This window comes from Anomalospiza imberbis, chromosome 1 (assembly GCF_031753505.1).
Source record: "Anomalospiza imberbis isolate Cuckoo-Finch-1a 21T00152 chromosome 1, ASM3175350v1, whole genome shotgun sequence".
Lineage (NCBI taxonomy): Eukaryota > Metazoa > Chordata > Aves > Passeriformes > Viduidae > Anomalospiza > Anomalospiza imberbis.
This window is the reverse complement of record NC_089681.1, coordinates 107748959-107762154: the sequence shown is the minus strand read 5'-3', so window position 1 is coordinate 107762154 and position 13196 is coordinate 107748959. Positions and strand designations below refer to the sequence as shown.

The following is a 13196-nucleotide window of genomic DNA, read 5'->3' as shown; positions in this document are numbered from 1 at the left end:
ATGGATGTAAATAGACCATCTGAGATATCTTAGAGTGTCCCACAGGGCCTTAAGCTGTTAGTCCAGATGAAATGTGAATCTCCCAGGTCCATGTCATATCTGACAGCATTGTTTCAAAATCCTCACACACTTCAAGCTGTTTCAAATTGCACTTTCTCTACCTGTGTTTAAGCAACTGAATCAAAGCCCTGTTGGATCTACTGGTGAAGGGCAAAAGAGGTGACACTTCAGCTGCCTTCACATGGGGAATGCAGTATCGTTGTAAACAGCTTTTTTCTCATCGTCTCAGTTTTGACACCTGTGTGCATGCACACCCAAGCCAGCTCTTGCAGTGTGCATGCAAGGGGAATCGCCTTCAGTTCTCTCCTTGCCAAAGATTTATTTACTTCAGGAGAAAATGTCCAAGCTATTCTACAGATACAGTTGCAGAAAATCAGTGAACATTAGTGTAAGCTCCTGGAGCAATATGGTGGGAAAATAGTCTATTTTTTACTACTATTTTGTCTTCTTTTGTAAGCTGCCCCAAGACTTGGAAGTGAAAACTGGGGTCTTTCAGATCTAGCTGGAAGAGTTTCAGGGAAATGCTACTCCTCAGCTGGAAGATATTTCTGTCACAGCACAGCCAGCAGGGCAACTGTGGTTTTGTCATTACTTCAAGGCAAAACCAGTCAGCTCAGTTTAAACAGGCCTAAGGAAATTAGGGAGATTACTGTAAGCCTACTGACTGGTTACTGGAGACTTGTACTTTGAAGGGTTTTACTTGTTTGTTTTGGGGCAGTGAGGCCAGGAGAAGGACAGCAGCAAATAGTAGGAAGTGATTTGGCATAAGACATCTTACTTAACTTAGCCCAGGTGTTTCTCACATGGGCATCTGACTGTGGCATAAGTGAGGTACAGACTCTTTGGTAACTACAGACTCTTTGGTCTGAATTGCTGCTGTGTACACTCCAAAAGTGAAGATAGTTGGCTTTTCTTCTTCTTAACACTGCTGCTAAAGTATTTTTTGCATTCCTAGTGACACTTTCTGTGACAATGGAAATAGTATTTTCCCTCTGTTTCATTTTATAAACAATTGTATGTGATTTGCAATGTCTGTTTCCGTGAGGTCTGTTAGTATAAATCTCACAAATAAAATTAAATTAGGCATTGCTTTATTTTAAATATCAATTTTATTTTAAAATCTAAATTTTATGCTGTTTTAATCTTGGTAGTTTCTTTATCCTTGCTGTTTATCCTAAACTTCCCTGTAAGTTAAAAACTATATAGGTTTTTAACCTCTGTAGCTGTTAATATAACTTTTCTGCCTTTTTATTTAACTGCTTTCCCACTATCTAGGAAAAACAAAAGGCTTTTGATCTTCATTTAAAGCTGCAGTTTTTATCCACTGTATTGCAGCAGGTGAGAAAGCTTTGTTTTGTTTGTGTCTTTTTACATCTCTTATCTAGTAAGAGATGCCTTAACGTGATATTGAGGGTTTCCTTATTTCCCAATCAACATTCTTAAACTCAAAATGTTTTCCTGGAAATATCAGGCCTGAAAAATCATACCATTTGGTCACAATCAGTAATCATTGCGGAAAATTATTTTATAATCACAATTAACATGTGGAGCAGACTGGCTCCCTTGTTTGGCCTTGTGATGAAAATTTGGGTTTAGTAAAGAAGAACAGAAGACAATGATAAGGTGTATGAACTTTCTATTGTCATCTACTCACCTATATTAAGAAATTTGGAAGGAAGTTTCCTGACCATAGTGGTCTTCAAAAATCTTTCTAAGCTCTCAATTTAAAAAATAATCAAAACCCTTAATTCATTGTAGAGTTTGTACAGTAAGTAGATATTTTCTCACTTTGCTGCTAGTGACTGTTGCTTATCATTCTTCTAGGTGGAAAGAGGCTTCTATATTCTGTGCCATTTGAATCTCAGCTAATGAGAATCACATATTAAAAAATATTTTCTTTATATTCCCTGAGCAAATATATGCTTATCTTGTATATTAAAATACCTGCTATTTTTAGTATGTCATACATCATTCTGTCAGTTATAAAATAAGAATCGCTTTTTGTTAGAAGTTGATGCTTAATTAAGCAAGACACTTCTCTCAATTTTTTTCTTTTTTCCTTGATCTTAATTTTGTCCTTTGATTTTTAATCATCTTCTAATTATCTTGATTTTATTTATTAAAAATATCAATGGTGACATTAAAGAAAAAGTGTTTTTCCAGTTGTGTAATGTCATCAGTACGTGTCCATTGTATATCAGAATCCTGTGTGGATTTTAAGATGGAAATATTTTAATTTCCAACTTAGCCTATAATATTTCACCTCTTGGAAAATCATTTCCTTTCTCATGATTATAGGCAACTTGTCTCTAGAAATAAGGCATTAAATATTAATAAGCATAACATCTGTAACTATATTAGGACAGTGGATTGAATTAGTAAAATGTAATATTCAGCATTACCTAGCACAGTCAAAAAGAGAGACTTTTATTTCTCTGTGTTATACTTTGGAGACTATCAGTAGAATAATAGCTCTCAGTCTGTAAGATAATTTTGCTTTCTTTTTCTAAAGGAATGCCCATAAATGAAGATATTGATGATAAAGGTCAAAGCAGGTAGTCTTAAACTTGAAGAGTAATTCCTTGATATCACAGATTATCATGGTATACTTGTCTGCCTTCAAAGAGCCAGGCAGAATTTAACCTTTTTTTTCCCCACAATTTTCATGGTAATGAGTGGTTAGGGCTCACTTTTGGGCCGAAGATCTTTTGAAGGTCAGGGTTGATGACTGCCACTGATAGTTGGGCATTGATGGCACTTTTCTTCCCACACTGTGACTTGTGTCCCAGATTTGCTGGCCTGTGAAGGACTTTCATTGGGCTTTTCAGGGCCTTCTCAAAATTGTACTGTGAACTCTCATAGGGTGGGGAGATGAGGGAGACAGGTTTGGGGTTTGATTTTGTTTTCACCCAGCTTGGATTGAGTCAGGTTACTCTGAAAGGATGAGTAAATCAGTGGCAAAGCAAAACTTATCTTCTCCCCAGCTCCCCTTAACTCCCTATAAATCCCTATAAAAAGAGGGATATCGACTGTGACTCAGTGCATGATATAACACCTTGACACTGGAGCTAAAAATGATTGCACCACAAGTCATCAAGGATGTGGTCAATACTGCCAGGACTGCTAGTGATGGAAAGGTGTTCTTCCTCTACTTCTTGATCTAGCTGATGTCAGTGTTCTCTGTTGAATTGCAGGTCACCCCCTCCCATGCTCTGTAAAAGAGCCTAATGATGACATCGTAGTGGCAGAAAAAAAAGAAAACATTAATGGCTGAGTACAATGGGCAGAAAAAAGTAGTGCTAGTGATAGAGAACTGTTTTGAGAGCATCAAAAATAAAAGCCATAATGTTCATGCAAAGGAAAGGACGTGATAAATGTCACAGGCTGCTGAGATGCAAACAAACACATAAAGCTCACCTGCTCTTAGCAGTTTGGGTACTTAATATTGCTTCAGTTCTGTCATCCTGTTTTCCTTCTGTTACTTGTGCAAGAATGCAAATAGTGGTCTATAAAGTACTTTCCAGTGTAGCATGCTTGAGTTAAACAACACAGGAAATACTGTCAGCATCAACAGGGAAAGGAAAGAGAGGCAACAGAAGGAAAGGGAAGTGGCTAACAGTCAGCAAGACCACTTGATCTTTGGACCACTGAAACATGATCTTCTCAAAACAGGAATACTTACCATCTGACAAACAGAAATGGCAGTAAAGAAGTTTTACCATATATTTGTTATATTCAGTGCAAGCATGTATGTATGCTTGCATACACACACATTTTTAGCATTTCACTGGTTTTAAGACTCAACCACAACTCAGAGAAATTGGGCATGTTCTTTTGACTGTGTTCTTAACATGTTGGTGACCATGGATATTAATTATCGTAAAAAGGCTAAATGTATGTTTGATTCCTTTAATTAGATGCTTAGTCTCAAATTCAGTAAAAAACAAAGATTCTCATAACTAGTAGAAACATTCATACTTGGTCTGCTACATGGATTTGATTTGGGAGTGGTGGTGTTAATTCAGAAGTGGGGTAACCCAGATGAAATCCGAATGCATCCCAGAGTTTCGAGAAGAATGGTTGCTTAGCTTTCCTGTGCTGGATATTTGTACCATATATTTGATTGCTTTCTACATCTACCACATTCATATTAGTTCTTTGACTTGCTTGACAAGACACAGCCTGTGTCATGGCATGACAGCTGTCCCTGTGAGTCACTTTGAGGTGTAAGCAATGACCTTTCCTGCAATGGCAAGATAAATTAGACAACCAAGAGGTGTTTGGAGCAATTTGAAATCCACCTGCCAGGATGATCTTGATGTGTGTGTGTCTGTGAATTTCAGGTGATTTTTATATGGTCTTATAAATCCTGAGTTTGACATGGGTAGTCAGGGAAGGGAGAGGTTTGTGAAGTACTAAAACCCTGCAACACATTTTCTTTTTTTAAATTATTTTTTAATTTATTTTGGGTTTTTCCCATTACACATGTTAAATAATTATATCTAGAATACCTTACTATATTTGCAAACTGACAATTTTGGAACATGAGCTGTTTTATCAGCTTTTGATAATTGCTCAAAAAGGAGGGTAAAACATATGGAAAATCATCAACTGAGTATCCAGCTTTTTACAAATCACATTTCTGCACCTATGGAGGATTAGAGTGGACATTAGGAAGCATTTCTTCACTGTGAGGTTGCTCAAACTTGGCTTCCTAGGGAGGTGGTCAGTGCCCAACCCTGTCAGTGTATAAGAGGAATTTGAACAATGTCCTTTAAGGGCATGCTTTAACTTTTGGTCAGCCCTGAACTAGTCAGGTAGCTGGACTAATTGATCATTCATCACCTTCCAAATGAAAAGTTATTTTATTCTATTCTAGTCTAGCCTAGTCTAGTCTATTCTAGTCTGTTCTTTCCTGTTGAAATTCTTTTCCCCTATGCATTTCCTATTAAGAAGCTAGGGTATTTTTCACTCAAAATCTTGGTTTCACAAAGATATCTATCATAGACAAGTTTACCTGGAAAACAGAAAAATTATTTTATAGTAATTGTTCTGTAAAAAATGCCAATATGGATTATCATATTGTGGTATAAAATAACTTTTTCTAATTTAATTTATTATTTTTTTGAAATTCATCATTAACTATAAAGGATAATAAAAAAATTAAGAAATAATGAAGACTAAAGTGAGGCTACAGTTCTTGAAATGGACAACATACATCAGTGAATATGATGAAGAATATATAGTGTCCGGCCTTCATCCTTTTTTGTTCATTACTCACCGAATATAAGAACTAGGTACTTGTGGAAGTAAATAATAAAAGAGAGTAGCATTGATTTTTCTCTTCTTCCTATAAAATTATTGATCTGATTTTAACCTAATTGGTACTTGTGAAAATAAATGGGAAAAAGCCAGTAGGCTATTCATGGGGTTCAAGTATTTGTTCTCTGTAAGAGAGTCCCAGGCCTGCTTGTTTGGGGCTGCATTGGTTGTCCTAACAAGCTAAAGATCGAGTGCTGTAGCATACTGTATTTGCTTTGTTCTTCTTCTCTTTAATCTCTCATTCTAATTATTTCTTGTAATTCAGATGAGTAATAGTGCTAAAGATACCTTAATGTATTGATACACAACAATTGAGTATGCACTGCTAAAAATGTAGCTTTTCAGTAGAAGTCTTACCTAACATAAGAATGGAAGGCTGATTAAGGGAAGGAAATAATGAAAGTATGTTTCCAATTTAACCCATCAGAAATTGTGAGAACCAAAAGAACATTATTTCTCCTGTATCCTGCCTATAGACATTTTTAATGAGTAATACTCTCCAGTACCATAGAATTTACTGTATAAAATCCAAAGACTGTCCATTTCCTCAGTACTGATCTGCAGATACTTCCTTTGTGAGAAAATTTACAGACAGGTGAGCCCCTAATTCACATGCATAAGTATTTACAGGTTTGAGGAATGAATTAAATTTTGGTTTAAATTTTTCCACACTTTCTTTTAGGCAAAGCAGCACTAAAGGTATTGCACATATATTCAGTGACAGTATTTTTATTGGCTTCAATAATCTTTGGCTCAGTCTCCAAGCTGTATCATTTGGATATTGACCTTGGTGCTTGAAGGTACATCTGATGAAATTTTTTTTCCTTCATCAGAGGAAAAGCTTAAAGCTATGTGAAAATCATAAGAATCAGGACAGTTAATTACAAATTGCAAGTAAGGAACACTGATAAAAAGCTTTTCAGTTGTTTTTAAAAAAATCAATAAAACTGCGTGCTTTTCCTTGGTATCTGATATCATTTATTCCATATTAAAAAAAGAACTAAATTGAAATTAAAAAAAAATAAAAGGATACAAGTGTTTTCACACTTACAGCTCAGTCTTTGTTTATTTGGGGTGATCATTTAGTTCATAATAAGCATTTTAGTAAAATTCTATCCTTATAGGGCTGCTGAAGATTGCTTTTCCATGTTTGCATCCATAATGAAATGTCTCCCGTGGATACAGACATAGATCATTTCACATCTCTTTGCCAGTATCCAAAAAGGAAAACTGTGTTTTAAAACATGTTTAAAACACTTCTGCAAAACCAGCTTTATGTAGCTCATGTAGAGTTTAAAGCTGGATATTTGTGTGCTCCTTTGGGATAAGATTTGGACCATCCCTCCAGTAGAATTCTGTTGTAGAAGAATTGCATGTGTATGTTATTTTGCATGCTGTAGCAGTGTGGGTATGTGAGAAAGGGAAGGAGGAAATGGTAAATAAACTCCAATTCCATTTCATGGTTCTTGTGTCTGCAGCAGAGAGCCATGGATATGGTTTTAGCATGGCTAGAGCTGGGGTTAATAGAAGGTGATTATGTCTTACCTCTCTATGCTAATTTAATGCTGCTGTTTTCTCTGTCTGTTCTTGTAACAAAACAGAAGTACTCTGCTGTCTCTCTCTGCAACATATCTACAGAAGTCCTGAAAGTCATCAATGCCACTGAAGAACTGATAGCAGAATCCACCGATCCCTGCGACTTCCCGGATGACATTCAGGACAGAGGAAGAGGAACCCTCCCGCTGGGCACAGATCCTGTCAGACTTGATGAGCAGCTCACCACACTGGAAGAAAATGTAAGATGAATCAGTATGTGAAAAAGTCACATGTGTGAGTGAGTGCACCTGTTTGTGTGCACCAAATCGATATGGAAGGCACACGGGCAGCATCAGTGGATGTTCAAAATTAATTTGGGGTTTTTAAACAAATACATGAATAGGGAAAAAAAATGTGTTTCAACAGTGCTTAACTGTGTCAGTAGCGGGGGTTTTAATATGTACTTTAAATATAGAGGGGAGGAGGAATTGGATGCTTTGGGGTTTACAACTAAGTTTAGAAGCTCTATCTCAAAAACTCATTTATGACCTCCACACCTCTATGGCAGTGTGGCTATGCCACACCTGGCTGAAACCACACATCTCCTAGTCTCAGCACAGCCTCATCACTCCAGGGACAGGTGAAAAAAGCATGTCCCCAGTCACACAGAGAAGTGGAGAAGCTCTTCCTCCCCCAACATCTCCAGCACACCGTGCTTAGCACCGAGGGATCTGGAGCTGCCTCCTCCACTGTTTGAAAGAGCAGGCTGGAGAATCTGAATTAAACAAACATTTGTTTGGTGACATCCAAATCATCCATTCTTTCTCATGAATACCTGTCCTCTGCAGGGGAAAGTGCAATGCTGAATCACAGAATGAAGTCACTACTCATTGGAAATTTTTGTGAATCCAATTAATGGAGTTGGTACACTTTTAACTTTCTCTTCTTCCCACATTTAAGTAATTACACTTCAGTGCTCTTTCCCTTCATTAGGAGTCCTTAAAGATCTCATAGGAATCTGCACTGTCCCATTATATCATCCTGATCCATTCAGGAAAACAAATCCTGGTTTTCTTTAGCCCCAGAAAATTTTCAGACAGAATCTCCTCTTAGAGGATAAAATCAGTTTCTTCCACAGAAACATATTTCCACAGCAGCCCCAGGCTAAGAACTAAGTGGAAGATACTCTATGGCACTAAAAGCCACTCTTGGCACTGGACTCTCTCTGATGAAATAGTAAAGTATCCTAAAGGTCCAAACACTACAGAATTCATCTGGAAGGGGAATGAATATGGAATAAAAATCCAAGTGCATGCTGGACCACATCTTCAGAAGAACTAAGAAATTCTGCAGGACAAAGAGCAATTTGGGGAAATCTGGTCCCACATGTTTTTTCTGTGGAGAACTGTGTTGTAAACTATCTAAGGTGCATTTTTTTTCCCAATTGCACTTTGATAATCCCTCCCAGCTATGTGGAGCTGTGGCACCTGTGGTGCTGTGGCCTCTAATCATTCATTTGGGCCAAGCATTTCTTACTGAGCAGACACTGGGCACAGAGGCAGAGCATTTCTTGCTTTGGCTTTGCCCTCGCTGCAGCATCTCTGGTCTAGCTTCTCCCAGTTCTCTGTAGAATTCACAAGGTATCCAGCACAGCCTTGCTGTGTCCCCAGAGAACATCTTTCTCTGTCCCACATAGGACGTGAAGTTGATGGCAAAAACTTCACAGTTTGAAGATTTCACCATTACACTTCATGGTAAAGAGCCTTTAGAAATGCGGGAAACCATAACTTTTCCCATTGTAGCTGGGGCCATGAACCACATCCTCTTTGCAGCAACTTCTGCAAGAGGATCTGAGTGTTTATAAACACTTCGTTCATTTTTGCTCTCTCTAGCCTTTTGAGGACTGTGCATGCAACAGTGTGAAGAATGTAGGGCCATCTGTACCAGAAAAAGGTTGGGGTTTTGTGGAAGTTGTGCTTACCTAAATGACAATAAAATAAGTCTCCACAGGCTAAATATGAATGTATGAATAAGGGCATCATTTAGGGGAGACCTGCAAGGACACCATTGCTGTTGGGAAGTGTAAAAATTGTCCAAGTAAAGGGAACATTCTTCAGAAAAATATTTTCTTTAGTTCCAGCTGGAAAGTGTTCATTAACATTTCACAAATATAGGGGCTGATTGAGTTACAGAAACACTGATGACAAAAATGACATTTTTCTATCATCAGATAGATATTTTTTCTATCCAAAAAATCTTTGGATTTTTTCCCCCTCTTGAAAAGGACATCTTACTGTGCAGAGATTTTTGCCACAGCACTTAAAATGCATCTTTTCTTTAACTTTCTAAATATGCTGCTGTTCAAAATGTTCTACTTCTTCTTTCTCTAAGCTTTTAGATGTGACAGGGAAATCTTTAAAAAATGCCTTTTAATCTAAACTGGCTGTGGTATGTCTTACTTAAAAGATGTATCATTTAAATGAACAGTAAGAATAATTAAACCTCACAAAACCAGGAGCATTTCTATTTAAATCATCACGTTAACTTTATGGACCACCTGTGTCCCCAGGTACTTAAGCAAAAATTTTACATCAGATTACTTATTTCTTTCAGGTATGTGTTTCAAAGATTTCATACCTGCAGTTAGGAAGTGTTCTTACAAGATGCAGTTTGTACAGATGTAGTGATTTTGTTTTTTAGCAAAGTCACATGCATGAAAAAAACCTATCTACAACTGACACAAAGAAAAAAGAAAACTATTTCAAACAATTAAGAAACAATAATGAAATAGAAAAGGAATAAAAAGTAAACAAATTTCAATCTGGTCATTCTCCACCATTTTGATCCATAAAGTCACAGCATTGACATAAATTATTTGAATATCTCTTATGCCAAAGGACTGAATGATCCAGGAATTGTGGGCAGATATAATGACTGGAGTAGAAGACATATGAAATGAAGGTATTGCCTCAAGGATCTGCTTCAGGTCCTATTTGCTTGCCCTTTGAACCCTGAAGTCAGCCACAGCCATGTTTAATTCATGCTAGGTTTGTAATAACATAGTCTTCACTGCTATTGCAATGGGGGAAATCAGAATATATATTTCATTTCCACTGTGCTGTTACCAGCCTCATGGAAACAAGTCTCTTGGCTAAGGAGTAAATGGGCAGAAAGTGCAGTATTTTCATGTGGTTCTGCACAATTTTAAGCACAGATGTCAAAAGCTAATGCTTGAAAATTACCCTCTTCTGTAAACCAGTGACCTCCATGTACCTTAGGGGGTTTGTGAAATAAAAGAAACAAGGAGACACAGTGTATCACTAATTACTGCTCTGAAGGGCTGAATGGGAAATGAAACCTTTAGCTGTAGTTACAGATACCAGAGGTGGGCCAAAACAGTAAGAGTTGTTTATTTTTAGGGAAGAACTCTGAATTATAAAGTCAGTAATTCTCTCTTATGTGGCCCAAATAAACCTATTGATCCTCCACAGATTCACTCAAAGGCCCAGGAGGCGGGAAGGTTTTGCCTGCTGTACATTTGGGTGGGAGCAGGATTGGAAAATTGTTATACATATAAGCACATTTACTCCATAGGAAGTTAATAACTATTTGCTGCTGAACAATTATTCATGCAGTTTTTATGGCCAGAAAGCATCAAATGGTTTTAAAGAAACACGGCTTTATATGAGGTGTGATCTGTTGACTTCCCTTTGTAGACTTAGGGTGTTATGCAATGGAATATCAATAATAAAAAAGCAAACTTTTCAACTTTTTTCTTCGCTGATCAATCTGGAACAAATCTGGTTTGGAATACAATTGTAGCACCTATGGAATCTGTTATGCAGCCACCTCGCTCATCCCTTTTCTTTGTGGATGTGTGTTTTTCAGATTATTTCCCCATGACTTTCCTCTGCCAGGTAAATCTCCCTGTGGTGGGCTAGCAAGCAGGGGAGCTTGCAGGTATGATGGAAAATGCAGTCTGCTCAAACCTGCACGCCCACAAACCAGGAATTACTGACACCTGTCCCCACCTTGGCCCTGCAGGTGTACCTGACAGCCAGCACGGTGTATGGACTGGAGGGGCAGCTGACCAACCTGGAAGACGCCGCACGCAAGATCAACAGTGTTACTGAGGAATCTGAGCTGGCTGATCTGGAGGACCAGGTGGCCACAGCAGCTGCCCAGGTTCATCATGCAGAGCTTCAGGTGAGGACAGCAGCTCCTCTCCATCTGCGGGTTTCACACCACCTTGCCTAACACCCATCTCACCGTACACACTTTGATTAAACTTTTGTACTGCCGTAGTCTGATGATCCAAGGCTGCTGACTGCATCACAAGCTGAGAAGAGCATAACTGAGCTGTGTAACTCAGCCCAGCCAGATGTACTGTATCTCTTTGTTTCTTCCCTCAGCTTGGTTTTGGACATGGCCCTGCAGTACCTCTCACTGCAGTACTAATGCTGGACTGCTCCTTGCTGCCAGGCAGCTCCCATGGTGCACGCCGTGTCATGCACGTGGCCCCGGTCAGACAGCAGATAGCGTCTGAGGCAGTTTATCTAGTCAGCAGCTTGTCAAGCACTTTCCAAAAGATGCCACTGTTGGCAGCTGTCTACCAGCAAAGGCCTACGGCAGCCAGAGGCTGAGCCAAGAACAGAGCCTAGGGCTTGCATGCCTGCTCTGGGATTTAGGTGCTAAGCAGCACACATCCCAGCCAAAGGCAAGAACTCTTGTGAACGGTGATCTAGCACCGCTCTATCAGCCCCAGAAAGGCTGGGGCTCAGAACACATTCTAATCTGGTGCTAAAAGCTGAACAAGATACGCTGCCAGACCTCAAAGGGCTGACACTGCTTGCAGCTCACTGCCCAGTCTGTATCCAGCAAGATGCCCTGACCTGACTCTGTCAGGGTTTAATAGGAAGTACCTGGTGATTTTACTCAGTTGGAAGCATGCTCAACTCAGGACTGAGCAAAGATCTGAGAGCCTGACATGTCTCTGATGTCAGAAGTGAATTGCTGTACTGCTTGGTAAACTGGCAGTGGTGTTTTGTTGGCTTTGGTCATTATTTTAGGGTAAATCTGTTAATGGGGGGGAGAGGGAGGAGGAGAGAGGCCTAAACTATGCAAGGAGGCCAATGGAAGATCTGCAGAGTGAAGCCAACAGTGGCTTCAGGTGTCATTGTGAATCAGCTGTTGGGTTATATATCTGACTTCTCTGACTCTTCTTTCTCTTTTGTCAGTACTTGTCTCCACTACTCTCAGTATCAGACTACTTTTCCCTGGCAATTTGTTTTCCATTCAGACTTTTTATGTAGTGTATGCCTGCATTTATGCATGCTTGTGTTTAATATGCATATACATTTGAACTATAAATATTTAAGATCAAATGTTTAGATTTTGTGACAGAGGATGTACTTTGCACGTGTATGAAATTAACTTTGAGTTAGGAAATGTGTCCCACAAAGTCATTGTTTGAGTGTAGCCCTTTTAAAAACACAGCTTGAATGAATTTGGGATTATGCAGCTAAAGGTAATCAGGAGAAAGCAAATGCAGGTTTTCTCTCCTCCTTTCTTTTTTTCCTCAAAAGGAGTAAAATGCCTCTTCCTTGGAGTCACAAGGTAGGTTGGATTGTTCTTTTACTCCATCTTTACTAACAAATTAAGCCCCTTTAAATGTCAGGACTAAAGAATGCAGGAAGGTGTCAGAATTGCTGAACAAGTTAGCCATCTGTTTATATTTTCTTATTAAAGAGGATTTTACTGGGGGAGGGTTATATTTCAGTAGTGGCATCCACAGTAATTTTAAAACTTCTTTTTCCCCCTCCCCATCTGTCTGTCTCTCTCTTTTATTTTCTTTGAAGATTTCAGATATTGAGAGCAGAATATCAGCTCTCACTGTTGCAGGCTTGAACGTGGCTCCCTGTGTTCGCCTGACAAGGAAACGGGATCAAAAGCAAACAAACCAGGTGCCAGAACATTATGTAGTATTCAAAAAATACATTGGGGAAATCTTGCCTCTTTCTCTAAAATTAAATTGAGTAATACATGTATGTTGTTTACAGATGCATACAATAGACACATCAAGACAGCAGAGGAGAAAACTTCCAGCTCCACCAATAAAAGGTGCGCCTAAAGTGTTATGTAAATGAGAGAGACTCTCTTTGTAAGATTCAATATAATGTACAGGCCAGCAAAGTAGGGAAAAGTTTAGGTTATGAAATGAACAGAGAAAGCCTAATAGACTGTCCCATCCTCCTCATTTTCTATGTACTTGCATTATA

At 38.7% G+C, this 13196-nt stretch overlaps 1 protein-coding gene across 6 annotated transcripts in view; it reads left to right on the top strand.

The window, feature by feature from the left end:
• The window catches only part of MYRIP (myosin VIIA and Rab interacting protein), a 207020-nt gene that overhangs the window by 189613 nt on the left and 4211 nt on the right, over positions 1-13196 (top strand). For 2 of the 6 annotated variants that reach the window (XM_068204620.1, XM_068204636.1), the window contains 5 exons: positions 1336-1398; positions 6984-7178; positions 10963-11124; positions 12777-12881; positions 12978-13038. In XM_068204620.1, coding sequence (XP_068060721.1) covers positions 1336-1398; positions 6984-7178; positions 10963-11124; positions 12777-12881; positions 12978-13038 — 586 coding nt within the window. Of the gene's footprint in view, positions 1-1333; positions 1399-6983; positions 7179-10962; positions 11125-12776; positions 12882-12977; positions 13039-13196 lie in introns of all 6 variants that reach the window. The other 4 variants (XM_068204627.1, XM_068204663.1, XM_068204655.1 and 1 more) reach the window with 3 other exon arrangements.